Source organism: Crotalus tigris, unplaced genomic scaffold (assembly GCF_016545835.1).
Source record: "Crotalus tigris isolate CLP2741 ecotype Arizona unplaced genomic scaffold, ASM1654583v1 scf7180000017666.27876245, whole genome shotgun sequence".
In the NCBI taxonomy this organism is placed as follows: Eukaryota; Metazoa; Chordata; class Lepidosauria; order Squamata; family Viperidae; genus Crotalus; species Crotalus tigris.
In genome coordinates, this window is record NW_024096551.1 from 404,467 (window position 1) to 425,996 (window position 21,530).

Here is a 21,530-nt window from a genome sequence, read left to right on the forward strand (position 1 = left end):
TCTTTTTGAAGTTCACTGAGAACCCATGAACTTGAAGGGTTTATATCGTGACTGCCAGGTCTGACTGGGCCAACTGGAAGGAACTGGACTGAACTAGAATGTCGTCTAGATAGCATTGCACGTGCACCGGCATCATCCTGAGGTGAGCCGCCAAGACTGCCAAGATTTTTGTGAAAACCCTTGGAGCTGAAGATAGGCCAAAGGGAAGGACTCTGTATTGGTAATGTCGGTGTGCGTAACCAAACCGAAGGAATCTGCAATGTTCTGGAAGTATTGGGATGTGTAAGTACACCTCTGTCAGATCTATGGAGGAGAGGAAATCCCCTTTCCTGATACTGGCGAGGATGGACTTTAGGGTCTGCATCTTGAACTTCCTGTAGGTCAAAAAGTAGTTCAGACCCTTTAAGTCCAGTATTGCCCTCCATCCTCTTGAGGCTTTGGGGACCACAAACAGATTGGAGTAAAACCCCTTTCCTTCTTGATCCCGTGGTACTGGTTCTAAGGCTCTGATTTCTGTCAGATGGGAGATGGCCGTGGCTACCAATTTTCCTTTGGTTGCGTTTCGTGACACCGGACACTGTATGAAGCAGTCTGGGGGAAAGAGAGTAGAACTCTAGGGTGAGACCGTACTTGACAGTTTCCCTGACCCAAGAGTCTGTGGTGATCGCCTCCCAAATGTCGCTGAACAGCGCCAGGCGACCCCCAATGGGAAAGGCTTCCTTGGCGTCACTTGAACTGCCCGTATGGGTGGCCACCCAATCCCCGGAAGGGGCATTTGGACTGAAATTGGCCCTTGGCTCCCATGCTCTGTTGGTCCTGTGGGCGATCCTGCCTGGGGGGAAAGGATCACGAGCCTCTTGACCAATCCCAGGACTGCCCTGCCCGAAAGGGCTGCCTCCTCTCCCAGGAACCACTGGGACAGAAGGCCTGCCTACGGAACTCCTGCTGGGGCTGTCTAACCGACTGTTTGGAGGGGTGAGCCAGAATCTTGCGTTTCCTTGCCCTCAATAATGTGCAGTTCAAGGATTGGTCCGAACAACTGTGTACCGCTATATTTGGACATGGACAGACGCCACTTTGACTTCAAATCCATTCTCCACTGTTTCAGCCATAGTAACCTACGAGAGGCAACCGTGGCTGCAGTGGATCTGGCAGAGTACCTGGTCGAATGAAGAGAAGCATCTGCCACGTACTTTGAAACAGCCACTAACTTCCCTAGTATCTGATGTGTCTGAACCTGATCCAGTGGAGCAATTGCCTGCAGTTCGCGAAGCCACATGATTGATGCCCTGGCCAAGAAAGAGGATGAAGTCGCGGCTTTGACTGCCAATGCCGAAGCCTGGTGCACTCAGCGGAGGGAAAGTTCAAACTTCTTGTCCTCCGCCTTCAGGGCCTCAGCCATATCCCCTGGAATAGCAGAAGTGGAAAACAGAGAAGTCAGGGGAGTATCAACAGAAGCACCTCCAAGAGGGAAGCAAATGAAGGAGAAACATTGAAAAGTTTCTTCTCTGTACTATTAGGAGAAGGCAGAGTGGCCAGAGATGACCACTGTTTCTCCACTGTAGTATGGAAAACCTGTGGACAAGGAATCTGCTTGTCCACCACCACCTGTTCAGCGAACAAAGGGTTAGACTCCTGACTGGTGAAGATAGAAGGTTTCTCCTGTACCGAAGTGAGGTTGACAGTGGTAACGGCCTTTAGCAGTAGAGACCTGAAAAGAGAAGGATCAAAAAGCCCCAAAGTTGACGCCTGTTCGGGCGCTGCCTCATCCTCTGACATGGGCGTGTCAGCTATCTCCAGGTCAACAGACCCCTCCTCCCCTAGCTGGGAAGAAGTCTCAGAAATGCCTGAACCGGGGACCGTGGTACGTCCCGTTTGGGAAGGAGGTATAGAAAGAGGTGATGGTGGTTGAAAAGGTCGTTGTCCCCTAGAGGACATGAATTGCATAAACGTATTGTGCATGAAGGACTGAAACTGATCTGACCACATGTCCCTTTGTTCCACAGAACTAGCCCCAGCCTCAGCTGGAATAAACATGGCCTTAGGGCCCTGATGAGTAAATGATGATGAGGAGCGAGGGGGGCAAACCTGCTCAGTTTCCTCCTGAGGAGACCAAGCCCTTGGGACATCATGAGAAGGTACAAATGGAGGCTCAAATGGAGAAGTGTCCAATGGAGCAGGGGGAACCACTTCAGCTTCACTGAACCTGAGCTTTTGGGCTTTGGAGAATTCCTTTTCCAGCGCCAAATGTCTCCTCAAGGCCTCTCGCTCGGCTGACTTTGAGGGCTCTTTGGTAGAAATGTGTTTTGTCTTGGCCTTTTTCCTTTCCCCCCGCATCCAAATCAGTAGATCTGTGTTTTGTTTGTGCGGGGGGGGGGGGAATACCAGAGCCCTGTGATGTCTGGGGCGAGGAACTGTCTGCCATTGCAGTCTAGATAATCCGGGTAGGAGATATCCAGAAGTGGGGGGAACCCAAACACGCAGATCTAGTTGACAGAGATGGAAAACCGATCCTCGCTCTGCACAACAGCAATGGCAAGGACAGCCAGACAGCTCCCTAGAACTGCCTGTCTAGGCCTGTGACAAATGCCACACGCTAATAGTAACAGGTGGAGTTAAATAAATTCCCCTTCGCTCAACTCACCCCAGAAATGAGGATATGTGATAAACACACAATGAGTAGTTAGAATAATAATAATACACAATACAGGTCAGGAATCAGTCCTGTGATTCTTTTGATGACACACTGAAACTTCCCCCCCCCGGTGAAAGGCCTGCAAGGCAGACCAATAGTGAGAAAAAAGGCAGGCCTCAGTGCGTAAGCGAGGAACACGAAGTCCTTCAAAATGGCTTCCGTGCTCAGTGACACACTCAAAATGGTGACCGCTTAAAGACACTCTCAAAATGGCGGCTGTTAATGACCTACTCAAAATGGCAGCCGCCCCAAAGCACATGGTTAAAATGGTGACCGCGCCCGTTTAGTGCCTTCACACCAAAGAGGGGAGTAGAAGGGAATTGAAACCCCCCATCAGAAACTGCCTTTAAAGAAACAGCCGATTTAAATAAAGCCCTCTCTCCCCTGAAAGGCACTTGCTGTTAGTCGCGCAGCCTCCGCTGCGATGCAAACTCTGGAGCCAAAAGAAGCCTCGTATTGATGAAGCTGAGAAGGAAGCCTCCAAATGCCTGAGTCTGCAAAGACTCCAATCTCCGAAAACCAGCTGGTCGGCTGGTCCGCTCCTCCGCTGATCTACTAATCGGGAGCTGAAAGCCCCCACCTGCAAACGGCCTGTAGCCTTCTCCACAGGAGCCTGCTAGGCTCAAGGCTAGAAGGCCTAAGACAATTTCAGAGTTAAATTTTGCCAATTGATTCTCAAATGAAAAACAACACAAATTAAATACAGCCAAATAAGATAAAAGTCAATTAGATCCAATTAGATTCAATTAGAAAGCAATTAAAATCAATTAACCTAGCCTAGCTAAGGAGCCAAAAAATCTACGCCCTACTGAGCCTGAGACTAAGTCAAAACTGGGAAGACACACCCAGAGGGAGGCGTGGTCAAAGTTCTGACCTAGTCTCTTCTGAGCAGGAAGGCTAAAATTACCCATCTGGTAGATTCTACGTTCATCATGCTGGAGAAGGATGCTCTGATTTCTTCCTATTTCTGGGTCCTTAGATTAGCAAAGCGATGAGAAGCACCTATTTCCAGCTATGAATGTTTTATTAATTGTGCCTCTGACTGCAAGAGTCTGACTTGGCCATCATTCATGCACTGGTTAATAGATTATTTTAATACACTTTGTATGACAATTCCCAATCAATCAATCGATCAATCAATTTTTATTACTGTCACAGACCAGCATTTTTGTTAATTGTCTTAATAGACAAACCAAATATCTTTCATAAGTATTCTGAATAGATCTAAAGTGTGTTAACTCAGGGGTTGCCACAAAGAAGAGGGAGTCAAGCTATTCTCCAAAGCATGGGTCCTCAATCTATAGGCTATGACCCGGTACTGGGCTGTGAGCTCTTGGCCAGCGGGCCGCAGAAATGGCTGGCCAGGGCGTGCACATGTGGGTGCGCATTCCTCCCCACTCACGCCCTCTTTGCGCAGGCACGCAAATGGGAACGTTAGCGTGGGGGGCATGCATATCCCACTTGTACATGTGCAAATGGGCCGCTGGTGCGTGTGTGTATGCGCGCAGCCCATTTGTGCATGTACGAATTGGCGCTAGCTGCCATGGGAGTGCACAGCCATTCACGCATATGCATGGCACCAGCGCATGCGCAAATGAGGCCACGTACTGCGCCAATGGGTATGGCCCTGTTTGCGTGCGTGCACATGCACACACATACACACAGTAATTGGAAGCTGCTCTCCCCTCCAGGCCGCATACCCAGAAAAGTTGGAGAATTCTTCTCAAAGCACCTGAAGGCAGGACAAGAAGCAACGGGTGGAAACTAACCAAAGAGAAGCAACCTAGAACTAAGAAGAAATTTCCTGACAATTAGAACAATTAATCAATAGAACAACCTGCCTCCAAAAGCGTGAATGCTCCAACCCAGGAAGTCTTTAAGAAGAGATTGGACAGCTATTGGTCTGAGCAGGCGGTTGGACTAGATGACCTCCAGGGTCATTTCCAACTTTATTACTATTACTAACTCAAGTAAAAAACCTCTTTTGTTATCATAACTACAACCTTGGAAAGTTTGCCCAGATTTTTCAGAAACTGTAACCAAGTCCCTGCAAGTGTGCCATGCATAACTTGTTTGCTTGCATACATATGGAGATAGGCAAGGATGACCCCTGAGATAGCTATGCAAAGCTTCGAAAGAGTATGTCTGAGTGTTTCAAAGAGCTGGGTTTTGTTCATCCTAATGTACTCTGGAAAGTACTTATTTCATATGTTTTACAGTCTTATCATACATTTTAAGTATAAAAACAAGGAAGATAATAATATCAGAAGAAATTATTTGATTTCAGATCTTGTCATATAGGACAGTGATAGTATTTAACATTAAAACTTGATTTTAAAAAACCCTAAAAACTTGATTAAAAATTGAAAACACAAGCTACATTCAAATTATTAAATAGATACCACTCTAATGGCAGAAGGTGAAGAGGAACTAAAGAGCCTCTTGATGCGGGTGAAGAAGAAGAGTGCAAAAGTTGGCTTGAAAGTCAACATTAAGAAGACCAAGATCATGGCATCCTGACTGCTCTTTAGAAGGCCAGTGCCTGAAGCTGAAACTCAAGTACTTTGGCCACCTAATGAAAAGGAAGGACTCACTGGAGAAGGGCCTAATGCTGGGAAAGATTGAGGGCAATAGAAGAATGGGACGACAGAGAATTAGTGGCTGGATGGAGTCACTGAAGCAGTAAGTGTGAGCTTAAATGGACTCCAGAAGATGGTAGAGGACAGGAAAGCCTGGAGGAACTTTGTCCATGGGGTCGCGATGGGTCGGACACGACTTCGCAATTAACAAAACGCCACTTACAACAAAATGCTGTTAAAAAGCACACTGTAAATGGTTCTACTTATAATGTAATCCTTGCACAGAATCTGGAAAAAAAGATAATTCAAAGATAATTGAATTATTTGAATACTAATGAACATATCTGGACTTACGGAAGTATTTCAATGTCTCTTCTATCTGCTCAGTTGTTAAGTCAATATTCACATCAGGAGAAATGAGAGGAGTATGAAGCCAATCGTCGTGGTCATAACCATAGATTGTATCTGCTCTTAGCTTGTAATGGGGGAGCTGCTCTTCCAGCAGACTGATGATTTCAACTTCGGGAAGATCAGTACTATTGCACACATCTAAGAGGAGGAAAAAACAAGACACAAATGTATTGTGTTTTTAAAAAGTGCATTTTAAATTTAGTATAATCCAACTAAGCAATGTTTTATTCAATAAATTCTAGTATCTTTAGAAAAAAATAGAAAGTAATACATTTTATGAAAATATGCTTGCAATGTGCTCACACAGAAATTTATTCTTGTGAACTCAACTTGTTACAATGCCAATTATCTATCTATCTATCCATCCATCCATCCATCCATCCATCCACACACACACTTGGGAAAAGGTTCATATGAAGAAGTCTATTATGAAAAACAGACACAGGCTGAAATCTAACGCTGTGTTCATTTGAAGTACTTCAGTGAAAAACTACAAACATTCAATTATATTAACTATAACTTGTATTAATTCTTAATGGTCACAAATCTCCCTACTTTGTTTTTAGGATAAACAATGTAGTAAAACCAAAAGTTGAAATAATTGTTATTTTTTTTTTACTTTTCTATCGTCTTAGCAATAAACGTGAAACACTTGTTTAAAATATAAACATACTTGAATTTATATCAAATAGTTTTATTTTACCAGTACCAAATGTTAAATCTTGTTTTTTGCTAAAAAAAAAAACAAAACTGACCATACCTGGCCATCCAAGCCAATTATTATTGATCTGCAAATCACAATTATATTTCCAGCTTACCCAGAATGAATGTCTAAAAACTAGAAGCCACAAGCCTAATCAACCAAGACATCCAGAATAGACTTCATATGAATCATAGAAAAATATTGGGAAACCCCTAATGTTCTTGGCCACACAGATATGAAAGCATATATAAGATAAAATATATCACAATAATTCTGAGAATGGAAACTAGAGATAGGAAACATGCTGCCTTCAGAGTGTGCTAGCCTATAACTCCAATTAAATCAACCACTAGCTATGATGGCTGGGGATTATGGTGATTATAATCCTGAACTTTATCTTTTTACATATTGTAGTATAATTTGTATGTATACTTTTTCTTACTACATTGTACTTTCCAATTATGCTGAGATAAAAATTTTGTCCTTAAATTTTGCAATCTATTTCACTCACAAAGGATAAAAACATAAATATTATCCTATTTTTGGTTGCATAAATCAGCCATTAATGTAAAATACCCCAATAAAATTCTTACCTTTTGATGCTTAGTTGCATCTTTATCCCAATTCATGGCTCTTATCAACACTATCCTAAGTATGTTAGGGCAGTGTCAGTTTCATCCTTTATGACAAAGCAATGCTGTTTGTCATTAGTAACCTTGCCATCATGCGAGTCAGATATACCTCAAAAAGGAAAGGTTTTATCATAACTGTGATGTGCCAAGACATTTTACTCATTGGCTTTGTTAGATTAACTATTAGAAATTCTACTGAAAGTACAGGTAGCCCTCAATTTACAATTATTTATTTAAGGATAATCCAAAGTTATAACTTTGAAAAGAGTGACTTACAATGGTTATGTAATCAAAATTCAGGCTCTTGGCAACTGACTCGCATTTATGATCTTAAGGTTATGTGATCACATTTGCAATCTTTCCAGTCGGCTTCCAAAGAGCAAACTTGATGGGGGAAGCTGGATTTGCTTAATGACCATGTGACTTAATTAATGAACATGATAAAAATGATTATAAAATCAGGTCTGGTCAAATGATGATTTGCTTAATGATTGCATCACTTGGCAACTAAATTTTTACTTTTGACTGTGGTCGTAAATTGAAGACTAGCTGTAATTCAAACTAATTCCATACAGGTTTTCCTTACACCTAATATATAGTACTAAAACTATTGTGTCTGCTTGTTTATAACTTTCAACTGAGTGAAACAGTACATTATAGGGTAACAGAGTGTGTCTAAAATCTGGGACTCATTACTCCATTGGGATTGAAATTTTGGAAAGTTGTGGCCATTTCAGCACCACTGCTGTTTCAGGACTGTCATGATTCCATGATCTTCATTTATAATGTTCCCCACCAGTTTCCTACAAGTCAATAGGGAAGCTGGTAGCAAATCAAAACTTGATTGTGATTGCTGAAACTCAGTATCAACATCCTATAAGTTATTTTTTAAAAGGACTTCATTATGGGAGTGTCAATATTGGGAAAGCCAGTATGGAAGATTCAAAGTTGTTCAGATAAGTCTTCTCCACCAACATTATTTATTAAACCTCTGTGTGCTCACATCGAGCTGATGTGCACCCCTGCAGCATCCCCTGTATGCCCTTTCTAATCAATGCAGAATCTTTCTTGCATCCCTGTGCAACCCTTCTCAACCCGGGCTACACCCAGGTTCATGTGTCTTCCTGTATCATATTACTTTCACACCCCTGCCCACACTTCCAGATTTGTGTTACACCCCCATGCCTTCTTCCCAACCCACATGGCATCTTTCATGGACCGTGTCCACCTTTTCTTACCCATGCCATATCTTTGCGTACCCTTCATGACCTACACTCCCATTTGCCCTTCCTGACTCACACAGAACTTTCTGCACATCCTTCCTGATTTTCACTGACCCCATACTCATTCACCTGACCATTGGCTTGAACTGGCAATTTCCTGCCAGCTTCGGAGAGGAGGGGAGGGGAGAGGAGAAGGAGAAGCCTTTACCTGAAGATCATGAAGAGAAAATAGTGCAAACCTATATTACATGTGAAAGAAAAATGACCAAATGGATGACTGGTTGTCTAAAGTCTCAATTGTTTAAGCTGGAAATGCAGAAAGAGAACTATTTAGTAACCTTAGAGACCAATTTTGGATATTGATGTAATTCTTATAAAAAACTACTTTCAATTCTATGAACCAAATCCAGACCTATATTTTCCATCATGCTTGAAACTATATGTACAGGTGGGCCTGGACTGATGACTATTAGTTTAATAGTGGTTCAAAATTACAATGGTCTCGGAAAAAGTGACTTAAACCTATCCTTAAAGTTACCATGATATCATCCCATGGTTTCCTGATCGCAATTTGGATACTTGGCCAACAGATCATATGGTCAACAGATCGTTATTTGTGACCATCCTTGAGGGCTTCTAATAAGAAAGGTCAATAGGATAAGTCAGATTCACTTAAAGACTGGGTGATTCACTTAATGACCATGTAAAAATGGTCATAAACCTGGATTTAATCACATGGTTACTAACTTCATGATGCAGCAACTTAAATTCTGATCCAAACCATGGTTATAAGTTGAGCATTAAAATTTCCACATGGTTTTCACTAGAGTATAATAGGAATTTTAATGAATCTGGCATATACTCTTTGTTTCTAGTCTTTGGCACTTCCAAAGAACTAAGACTGTATCTTTAAAAAAAAAAAAATGCCCAAAGTAGATGAACAGTTTTGAGAAACAGATTAGGTTTCGAGTGTAGAAATACTATTACTGTACCAGTCTTTGCAAGGAAATGAGGATGAAGAAAAAACAATTAGTGTAATTTAAACTATTAAAAACAGAATATATTTTGGGATCCAATACCACTACAAAAAAGCACCTTAGCACTAACAGGTCCAGTACATTGAAGATAAGATTTCTTACAGATTGTTTCTGTATAACTGGCAATTAATTTACTGATCCCTTAGTTTCAGCAACTAAAAGGCAACCCGAGGGAATATTATTGAATATTGCACATAAATATAAACAATACATTCTATGTCTTTGTGAAGAAAAAAAATAACTAAAGTACAAAACTATGGCCTTCTAATATCAACCATATTTTACAAGATGTGACGAAACAATCTGCCTGGGTTGCTACTGTTCTGAGGGAGATTAATTCTCAATGCTAATCATATACACTTTAAATGAAATTATCATTCATACTTTTTCCCTGCTAGAAAAATGCTAATAGAAGGATAGTTTCCATTAAATTAAGAATTTATACCAAAAATCCAAGTTGAAAGGGTTTATCTCCTTCAATATTTAGTAAAATCTGAATATTAACAATTGAAGAACTTCTAAAACAGAGGCAGAAAACATCTGCAGAGATAGGTACCCTCTGGATGTTTTGGATAAGTTCTGAGAATTCACTATATAGGCTAAGGCTTATGACAATTGTTATCTATAACATCTGCCATAATAAAGATATTATGGTCATTCCATTATTATTACATTATAATTGTTCTAAGTCAGTGGTGGTGAACCTACGGCACAGGTGCCAGAAGTGGTACTCGGAGCCCTCTCTGTGGGCACATGTGCCATTGCCCCAGTCTTGCCTACTCCATGACCCCCTCTCCAGCAGCCCCCCTGAAGGAGAGTCACCCTCAAGCGTGGCCCACACGGAGCAGCACAGCCAAGGAGATGGCAACCAGGCAACGTAGACAAGACTCTGCCCTCACACCCCATCATGCAGTTGATGCTGCAGGGCACGGGCAGAGGGTATGGCCGCCATAGCGCTGCTGGGCTGCCTGGGCGATCTGCGGTGGGCCCTGGAGGTGGTGAGTGGTCCTGTGGGCAGGCAGGGTGGGGGATGAGGGGCACAGTGGTGGCGGGCAGGGGGGTGGAGTGGAGACGGGGCCAGTTTTTGGGCACTCGGTCTCTAAAAGGTTCGCCATCACTGTTCTAAGTTATCTGACCAAAGAAACCATTAGTTTTTCAGCACAAAGCTTACTCCCAATTCAGTATTTAATGTTGTTGCACAGAAAGTGGAATATCATTGGAAAATTCTACACAAATAATAGTTTGAAAACAGTAAAATGTAAGTTTACAGTAAGTATAGGTATAAATGGCATTCTAAGCTTTCTATGTTATAAAATATTGCAATAGTTGATGTAATTAAATTGTAGTATTAGAGAAGACCATTACGAATACCTTAATACAGTGCTTCTCAAATAGTGGGGCGCGCCCCCCGGGGGGGCGCGAGGCTCCATAAAGGGGGGCTCGTTTGACCTCGGCAAATACTGTCATATTGGATTTCTAGATCGGATCATCCGACTCACTCGCAAGCGGCAGCCCGACACAGAGGACAACATGACCGCCAACGCACGTGACACATGCAAAGGACCCGATTGGATAAACATGATGCTCTATCCTGATTGGCCAAACCCGCCCGTGTGACTTTTAGACCCGGAAATCGGTCCTCTGTACAGAAAAAAATTTTTTACAGTCGCGCGGGGGGCGCAAAATGTTTTCTTCTTCCTAGGGGGGCATGACAGAAAATAATTGAGAAGCACTGCCTTAATAGAAGGTCACAAGAATATATTTTTTCATATTATATAGAATAAAACCAGATTGCCTATTGAAAACACTAATAATGAAGTTAAAACTTAAATATTCTGGAAGCACCAGGCAAGCAAGAATCACTGGAGAAGATCTTGATGACTGGGAAAACTGAATTGAGGGCAATTTGATGTCATTTCATAAAACACAAAATATTATTGTTGGTGATACAAATAGGCTTGCAATAATTCAAAAAAGCAGTTACTGGCAGGCAATCCTGGTGAAATGATATCTACCAAGTCATGAAAAATTGAGAATTATTCAACAATACCTTAAATACTTCAGAAATTATTAAGTCATCTTAACAAAGAATGAGCAGTTTAGAAAAAAAATATTTTGAAGAAAATCTTACCTTCCCACTGAAGATCTCTTTCTATTAATATTAATTCAGGAGAACTAACTAGTGCCATCCGGAACTCAGGAACTTTGTTATCATCCAAATCAAATAAAAAATAGCTGTCTAGAATAAAATTGTATTCTAAATCCCAAGGGGGCAAGCATGAATTAAGATACTATCTCAAGATATCTTTTTGGTGTAAATGAGCAAGCTAAACAATTCCTAGAAATTATCTTGCTTCTAGGTAAAACAACTTCTTCTCAGTAGGCAGAAGAAAACAATGCTATTTTAACAGGCATTTTGCTGTCTCAGGGAAAGTTTAGATGCCACCTACCCAGCCAAGAATTTATGCAATCCTGTTACACCAGTCATAATGCTAATCCAGTTCTTTCCTACATTTGTTCCTTCACCTCTTCATTTCTTCAGCTTTAATGCCATATCTACTTATCTGGGAGTTAACCATGCTGATTAGGACTTATCTCTGAGTAGATCTATACTGCTCTGCATATCTTGGATATCTGACACACTGATCTACTGATCTGGCAATAACTTGGAGCAAAGAGGATAGAGAATAGAGAATAATGAAAACAAGAACTACAAGCTTTGGGGACAAGCAGAACAAAAAGGGAAGAGAGATGAAGATTCAGGAAGGAAGAAAAAAAAGAGAAACCATGAGGTAAAGAAAACTTTGAAAAAAGTCAGAATGTGAAAAGGCAAGCAAAGCACAACTTGCAAAGAGATTGCACAAAAACAGCTAGAATAAATCCTTGCAAAGGGATTGCTTGTTTTTGGCTCCTCCTAATGGCCAAAACCTCCACAAATAGTACATACAGAATACAATCTGAGCCAGGACCAGTTCAAACCACTTCAGTGGATAAACAATTATATGATTTGTGCTCTTCTATCTCACTGTACCAAGGTGTACTGTACCCCAAACAACATAATTATTTTAGTAGTAAAGCAAAAACTCTTAGGTTTGCTAATAAAGATGCAGGAACAAATTATACCATCAGTAGTTAGCTTCTCTTTCAATATATTTAAACCTGATGCATCCATCTTGTTTTAACTGACAGCACAGCCATTCCATTATCAGGAAACTGAGGAAGACTGTGCCAAGTAACAAGGATAGCATTGAACCCATAATGTACTGCCCGAATAAATTGTTTCATTTATAATAAGATTTTTTAAAATACCATTTTAAAAAAGTAACGGTTGGCCTTATCATAATACAGTGCAAATTTCAGGGAGAAGTTCCAAACTGCAGGAAACTCCACTGATACATAGCTAACCAAGGTTATGAGTCTGGGATTTTGGATGCTCTGAAAATTCTTTCTTAGCATGATTTACTGATAATGCACTGTCATGATGCACTTCATGATGGAGAACTTTAAGAAAAGGAAGAAGCATGCCACTTTTTAATATATTTAAAAAGTGTTGCTAGAGTGATGTCCCTAGGCCCTGATATACTTTAATTTGTGCCTGCCAGGATCTCTGCCTCACTTAAATTTAGAAAAAATTAAATGGGGAGCTGCCATGCTATAAAACGTGCTACATTCCACCAGCTGCTGCTTAAACTGTAAGTTTTGGGAGAATCCACCAGGAAAGTAGCAAGGCCCTGATTGGATCTCCATTATATTTATAGGGTATTATACTCTATTTAAACCCCATTCCAACTCTGATCGGGTTGCTGGAACGTGCTACATTCCACCAGCTGCTGCTTAAACTGTAAGTTTTGGGAGAATCCACCAGGAAAGTAGCAAGGCCCTGATTGGATCTCCATTATATTTATAGGGTATTATACTCTATTTAAACCCCATTCCAACTCTGATCGGGTTGCTGGAACGTGCTACATTCCACCAGCTGCTGCTTAAACTGTAAGTTTTGGGAGAATCCACCAGGAAAGTAGCAAGGCCCTGATTGGATCTCCATTATATTTATAGGGTATTATACTCTATTTAAACCCCATTCCAACTCTGATCGGGTTGCTGGAACGTGCTACATTCCACCAGCTGCTGCTTAAACTGTAAGTTTTGGGAGAATCCACCAGGAAAGTAGCAAGGCCCTGATTGGATCTCCATTATATTTATAGGGTATTATACTCTATTTAAACCCCATTCCAACTCTGATCGGGTTGCTGGAACGTGCTACATCCCACCAGCTGCTGCTTAAACTGTAAGTTTTGGGAGAATCCACCAGGAGTAAGTGGAATTATATAATTAATAACTAAAAATCACAAACAGTAGCAGTACATTCAGGGCAAGTGTGTCTGACATCCCCTGTATCTAAGATGTCCGGCTTAGTTCAGTGCAACACCTGCTTTGCAGCCGTCCTTCGCAGTACCCTTTTCAAACTTGGAAACTGTCCTATCTGTAAACAAATCACTAGCCTACAAGGACAGATCATTTACCTAGGGTCTGTAATCCGTGCTCTTCGGGCAGAAATTAGGTGTCCAGTTCAGCCCCTCTACTCTAGTAAGCCTCCCTGCTATCAGCCCCCTTTACCACAAAGATCCTGCAGGAAAAGGGCAGTGTGGACAACCGTGGGATCTGGCAGGGTGAGAGCTGTGAACCATAAACACAAAGCTTTCGCTGTGTCCCTGCACAACAGCTACAGTGCTCTTGCTGACCTTAATAGGGACATTAAGGAGACTGGTAAAGGTATTTGTGAAGATAACTACAAATAAGCAGGGGATTGTGGTCCGAGATGAAGAACTAGATTTTGACAGGGAGAAGTGTGAATCAGGTATTGCACATCAGTCATGCAAGAATAGAAAGGCTCCCAAAAAGAGAAGCTACCTTCTGGTAGGTGATTCAATTATAAGGGATGTAAATTTAGGAAAGGACACAGAGGCTTTGAAAGAGGTCAGGTGTCTTCCAGGTGCTACTGCCAGTAGGGACAAGAAGCGTATTTCTAAAATAATCAAAATGGCAGCAAGGACTGTGATGTGGAGGCTATTGTACACCTTGGCACTAATGATCTGTCCCAAAAAGATGTACTCTCTGTGCAGAATGATTTCCAGAGCTTGGGGAAGGAACTTAGCAGAATAGGCTGTAGGCTTACTTTCTCAGAGGTTTTACCAGTGTATAAGGAGCAAAACGGAAAAGGCCAGCGCATAGCACAATTCAATATGTGGCTAAAGGAATGGTGTAAAGGGGAAGGCTTTGGATATATTAGTCACGATGTCAGTAGCTGGTCCAATCAAAAGATGTACAAAAGAGATGGTTTGCATCCATCAAAAAAAGGGACTGAGTTACTCGGCTATAAATTCACAGATTTTCTGGAGGGAAATTTAAACTAAACAGCGGGGACAGGGAGTTAATTGATACGGAACAACCCTGTCCCCGGCAATTTAAAAACTATAGGGCTATCACATGTAGCACAGATGTGTGTGTGGACAAGAATACCAACCTTGCTACCAATCAAAATGAAGCCTCTAATAGCGAGTGCCATATAAAGTGCACTAACCAAATAGGTGGTAAGACAATAGGGGAACTCAGGCACCACACAGGTTATGTAGAAAGGAAACACAGGGCCACCCACAAAGGACTCAAATGTTTATACACCAATGCACAAAGTATGAACAGCAAACAGGGTGAACTAGAAATTCAGGTTAATGAGGGCAGATACATTGTTGCCATTACGGAAACATGGTGGGATGAAACTCACACATGGAACACACAGCTAGAGGGATTTAAATTATTTAAAAGAAACAGACCAAATAAAAGAGGAGGTGGAGTTGCTCTCAAGTACACACAGAAATAGAGTTCAATGATAAAAACTGTCATGAATGCATTTGGGTCAATATACTCCTCCCAAATGGGATGATAGGTTGGACAGAAAGGTCAAGATTATTACCTACAGTAATGGTGCCAGCTCTGTATTCTCTGCAGACACATTGTTTTCCACAGCTTCATACTACATGAATGCCTGTACTACAGGCACTGCCTCAGAAAGGGCACAAAGCTGCCAAAGAGTAGTCGTTCAAAACTGTGGCGTCCAGCTTGGCAAGTTTCACAGCGAAATGCCAACTGCCATCTGAGGGCCAAAGCAGGAGACTGGGTCTGAAAGAGATTGGCGATGCAATCTTCCCTCTGTTGGCTTCCTTGATGGATCTGTAATACATAAACAAAAGAAAGAAAATCTAAGTAAACAAAACATATTTCTAAAAGTGTTTGCTCTTTAGTAGTAATCTCAAGGTACATTTTCTAAAAGTCACAGGCAATTGAGAAGCAGCATAAAATAGTCTCTATTTTACTTTTAAGTACCGTATATGCCGGCGTACAAGGCGACCCGGCGTATAAGACGACCCCCGTCTTTATCGCCGGGCCGCATTCCTAGAACGTCGTCTTATACGCCGGAAACTACCAGTATTTCTGGTGTATAAGACGACTCGGCGTATAAGACGACTGTCTTTGGCGCCAATTTTAGCGCTCGCGGAAGTCGCTTTATACGCCGGCATATACGGTATCTTTTAAGATTTGTATATATAAATAAATTCAGAAGGATAAAAACTGGGAAAACTGTCAGAATTTCTGGAGGTCATCAGTTCACAATTTCAAACAAAAATAACTAGGATATGAAGAGAATCTAGGAACTATAAATATTAATGATACAATTTTTTACCTCAATATTAATTCTACTGACAAGGGGACCAGTGCAACTACTTCAATCAGTTTCATCTAACCATCCAAGATTCATTTCAAGAATATAAACCTGCTAACTAAAAATTATGCTAAAATGTAATATAAATCAAGTTTAAAACACAGATGCCAAGCTAAAAAATTATGTCCAATTTAAAAACATATCAGTTTTCTAAGTTATTCAAATAGTTGAAGCATACTTATTACTCAGCTCATTTTTATCAGGCACTCCATATGTAGCTGGATAAACTAAGAAGATTACTGTTTTGTGCGTTAAAAATAACACTCGAGCCTACAACAGTCCATACTAATTTCTAGACATTTTATAGTTTACACTTTGTAATACTTTATTTACTGTATACAAGAATCTCATTTCGACATAATCTTAAATATCCTTAAACCATTAAATGCAATCTCCAACTGGTCAAATTTCATGTATTGAGAATGCTATTTAAATCCTTTCAATAGTCATTGTTCAGATAAGCTTCTGCCCACAGTATTTCTAATGGGCTATAGTATAACTAAGCAGTGTACTTAGAACAGTGTTGAAGATAAGAATTTTCCAGATTACTGCATAAAAATGGCAATTCTTGCATTGTCACTCCGTTACCACAATTATATTTGCCCCCAAAATCCTATTTGCAGTACCATGCTAGGATCTTCCTTATGTCAACCTTAATCAATATTATTTACTTTGTTTTTATCTGACTTATATTCATTGTTTTTCAGAAGCTGTAGGAAGCTTACAGGGTAAGATTAGCCTTTATTTTTTTCCCAGTCCAATTTACCAGATAACAATCCTGTCAAGTAGGTTGGACCGAAAGAGAGTAACTGATCCAAAGAAACCCAGTTTGTTCCATGACTAAGAGTAAACTTGAATCTAGGACTCCCCCCTGGCTCCAAAATCCTATTCCAATACCCCACCATTATGCTACATCTTAGGAGAGTCAATGCTGATGTGCCAAAGAATTGTAGCACAATAGAAGTGGACACAATGGTTTCTAACCTAAAAAAGAACTCTTTTCATAGAATAGAAGAATCACGATGGATCTGGCTACGGCCCATCTTTTGAATTCATACAGTATCACACAGAGGCCAATCAGATGATACAGATACAGAAGAGCCTAATAAAAACATATACTCCTTGACTTACAATAGTAACAGACTCTGGAATATTCATTGCTAAATGATATAATGATAAAGCTTGATACCTTATTGCTTAGCTCTGATAATCCCGGCAGTCCATGTTGTTGTCATTAACTGAATTCTACCAGTCATTAGGCAAAAAAAGCCATCTTGATTCATTCCATTTCTGACTTGATCCTTTCCAGCTGCAAGCCTATAAGGTAAAATGCTTCCTCTTCTTGATCTTTCCCTATCCATCTATTTCCTTCAACTCTGCCATTCTGGCACCCTGCACAATGGTTCTCCTTAGCAGTAGCACCAACAGAATCTGAGCAGATTCAGCCAACCACTACTGCCCTAGACCTCTAATCAGAATCAGTAGCACTCTTACCAAGGAATGCCACCTCAAGATCTGTACTGCAACCAGCTATCCTAGCACAGAGTCCCAGCCATGCCCACTGCCTTGCCCTTGCAGGAACTGCCATTCTCAGTGGATCTTTGTCCCTTTCCCACCTGCTGATGCTGAGGCAACCTGACCCTATGTGAGACAGCTGCTGGCCATACCAGACCGTCTTCCTAAGGTGATTCACACTATTTTCCAAATAGTGTGCGCTGTTCTTGCAAAACTTTGGAATGCTACTGTGGCCTTTTGAAACATTGAGAGAAAACTCACTATTCTCCAAATTGTGCACATCATTCTCATGCTTTGGAAAGCTTCTGAGCCCTCTACTTCAGTCCCAAAACCATTACTGCCACTGAGGAATGCTGCCTGCAGGGCAGCCGAAAGGAGAGAGAGATTGGGAGGAGTTAGGTGGGTGGGGATGTTAAAACACCCTTACAGTGTAAGTGCAGGTAGACTGCCTGAATTTTGATCTCATGGGCACTTTAACAGCCACTTAAATTTAGGAAGTGAGTGTAAGTATTATTTGTTTAGTGCCACCATGATTGTTAACAATCACTAAACGAATAGTTATTAAGCAAGGATTACCTATAGAGGGTTTTTTTTAGCTATTTTTCCTAGGAACTGGAATTTGAACCTGCAGTCTTTGTTTCAAGTTACAACATATTTGATGTAACATGAAGATTTGAAGCCATTAATAACCTCATGATGGAACAGAGATACTGGTTTTACACCCCTCCCCCCACCACACCCCTAGCTAAATCCTCCTCATGTCATTTTTGTTTTGCAAAATCTGCTCTGAACCATTGAGGAAAGTTAACAGAGCAGATTTTTGGAGGTGGAAAAGATATAGGATGTTTCTAGTGCAACCAGAAATCCTAAACCAGTGATAGCGAACCTTTTAGAGACCGAGTGCCCAAAAAACGCTCATTGCCCCCGCTCTGCCTCTCCCCTTGCCTGCTTTGCCCTGCCTGCCCCCTGCCCTGCCCACGAACAGGGCCACGCACCGCCTTCATGGCCCGCCATAGATTGCCCAGGCGGTCCTGCACCATGGCAGCCACGTCCTCCGTTCATACCCTGCAGCATCCTCTGCACACTATGGGGTGCGAGGGTGGAGTCTTGTCCCTGCTGCCCGGCTATGTCCTTGGCTGCACTGCTCTGTCAGGCCGTGCCCAGGGGCAACTCTGCTCCAGGGGGGCTGCTGGTGAGGAGGGGCCACGGGGAAGGTGGGGCTGGGATGACAGCGCACGTGCCCACAGAGAGGGCTCCGAGTGCCACCTCTGGCACACGTGCCATAGATTCGCCACCACTGTCCTAAACCATTATAACACAGGCAGGGAAAACATGAACAGATAACTAAAAGCACTCTAAATTAAAGCCTTGAACTATAGCCAATAATTAGGTACAACAAATAAACTGCTTTATCCAGTTAACGTTCTGCATAAACCTTTTTGGGTCTTAGAGCTTTATACCTTGGTCACTGGAAATTCTGTAAATCATTAAGCACAGTGATGGCAATATATTTACTATTAAAAGTAACGAACCAAATTCCCAATTCAGCAACAAGTTCCAATGTAGTGACTTTCCCACTAGAAGGGAAACATATAAAAATATGTATGCCAGTCTTTCTTTTGCAGTGTCCTCTTTTCTACATTTCCCTACATATGAATTATGTTCATGAATTTCATGCTTGTTTACTATTTTTTTCATCTTAGTAATATACAGAGGCATATGTTTAATTACCATCAGGACTGAAATACTTTGAAGTCTCCTGCATATACTGTGACCCTCATAACAAGAAGTAGCGAGGTAGAGAAAGGATGAAAATGAGGACAGAATTTCTAAAAATAAAAGCCAAAAAACAAAGCTGCCCGAGGCACATAAATCCCATACCACTGTTATACACAAGTGAAGAAAAACCAAAGATCCAAATTATAAAATCAATTCATGATGAGTTGGCCAAAAGGTGCACGTTAGCATAAAAATAAATTACTTCCATATTTGTTCTTTCATAGAAGGGAGTTTCAATAAATAGTAATCTAAAACACTATTACTGATGGTGATATATTAAGTATTTTTGAAAGTCAATCTTGTACTGTTTATATATTTATATATATCCTGAAAAGTATTCAAATTCTAACTGACAAATTTTCTATCTAGATTATTCTCTTATTATCTATGATTTTCAAAAAGTACATTGTTACTCATTAATGTCTGAAGCTATACTCAAATTCAAGTAAAATAATTTAAAAAAATAATACTGGAATAGTAGTGCTGGAATAAGAAGGCTTTTATTATCTTCTATGTGGAATATAGATAGTTTTCAATTTACGACTTCATTTAATGACTGTTCAGTCACAAAAGTTTTGGAGTTAGTTCTTTACAGTCTACAAAGCACTTCTAACCATCATAAAATATTACACAAAGCCCCATCCCCTTGGTCACAGAATCACATTTTGGATGGTGGCAATCTTACAACTAGTTGTCAAATCCTCTCCAATCATGTGATCACCATTCTGCAATCTTCTCAGCCAGCTTCCTAAAAAACTTAATGGGGGAGCTGAAAGGAAAAGTTGTAAACAGAGGTTATTTTGGACTTGAGCACCACTCCCCCAGTGTGCTGAGGGATTTCCCCTCCCTCCTGTTCACTAGTATTTGCCAGATTTGGAGGTTTGTTTCTCCAGCATGGTAAGCAAAGGGAAATTCTTCAATGCGCTAGTACACAGGTCGGCAACCTACAGCTCTGGAGCCACATGTGGCTCTTTGAGCCTTCCCCTGCGGTTCCCAGCCTCCTCTGCCATTTGCAGAGAGAGACAGAGAGAGGCACTTGCGCTTCCCCCCCCCCCCGTGTATGTGTAAAAAGAGAGTGGCCTCACCCTGTTCGATAAGCCAACAAGCTTACTGGGAGGGGCTCCTGCCTTGCCTGCGTCTTTGCAGGAAGCAGGAAACAGGAAGGGCAGGAAAGAGTTAGCTAGCCCAGCTATGCTGGCTCAGGAATTCTGGGAGTTGAAGTCCATGAATCATAAAAGAGCTGAGGTGCCTACCCGAGCTTGTTGGAGAACAGCTTGAAGTCAGCTTGCCAGGTGAGCAGAAGATCGGAGAGAGGGAGAGAAGGAGGGAGAGAAAGAGAGAGAGGGAGGGAAAGAGAGGGAGAGAGAGGGTGAGGGAGAGAAAGAGGAAAGAGAAAGAAAGAGAGTGAGGGAAGAGGACTGGCAGACCAAGAGCAGAGAGAGATACATGGAGGGAGGGAGGGAGGGAGGGAAAGAGGGAAAGAGGGAGAGACACAGAGAGAGACCCTTTTGACATCTAAAATGAAGATAACACCGCATATATCCTTTTTTACCTTTAAGATATATACATAGACATCAAAAGGGTTTTGCGGCTCCCAGTGTTTTGTTTTCGGTGGGAAATGGGTCCAAGTGGCTCTTTGAGTGTTTTGGGTTGCCTACCCCAGCGCTAGTAGAACAGACCTCAACTGACAGAGCCAGGATTACAGTTTTAGAGCAAAACAGTCATGTTGTATCTCGCTTAGTGACCACTTCACTCAACTACCAAGATTCTACATCCATTTGTGGTTGTAAATGGAGGACTATCCCTAATATTTATGCAAAACAGCAATGAAAAAAATAATTTGAATTATTTTATTGCCACACTTAATTTCAAAGATCAAGGAAAACAGAATAAGACTGTATGGTAAATTGAGACTGGCCTAAAATCACTGTGAAGTTTTTGAAAGATTTTTGATTCAAATCTATTCTTCAAGAATTCCATTTCAACCACCACCACTAAATTTACCTGGTCCTTTCCTGTAAACTACAGGGGAGAAAAAATAATGTAAGAGGAAAAAAAAAGTAAAATGGCCAAGAGCAGGGCTTTTCAACCAGTGGTATGGGTACCACCTGTGGTACATTGGCACCTGGCAGGTAGTACACGACCATCTTAGAAAAGTGGTAGCGGGGGAGGAGAATG

General features: G+C 41.4%; 1 protein-coding gene across 6 annotated transcripts in view; it reads right to left on the reverse strand.

Moving 5' to 3' along the window:
* TRAK1 (trafficking kinesin protein 1) overlaps positions 1 to 11,512 on the reverse strand; it is a 121,972-nt gene extending 110,460 nt beyond the window's left edge. For 2 of the 6 annotated variants that reach the window (XM_039336090.1, XM_039336089.1), the window contains exons 1-2: positions 11,412 to 11,508; positions 5,629 to 5,823 (exon numbers count right to left, since the gene is read on the reverse strand). In XM_039336090.1, coding sequence (XP_039192024.1) covers positions 5,629 to 5,823; positions 11,412 to 11,469 — 253 coding nt within the window. In that variant the 5' untranslated portion in view covers positions 11,470 to 11,508. Of the gene's footprint in view, positions 1 to 5,628; positions 5,824 to 11,411 lie in introns of all 6 variants that reach the window. The other 4 variants (XM_039336082.1, XM_039336083.1, XM_039336087.1 and 1 more) reach the window with 4 other exon arrangements.
* Positions 11,513 to 21,530: the final 10,018 nt, after the last annotated feature.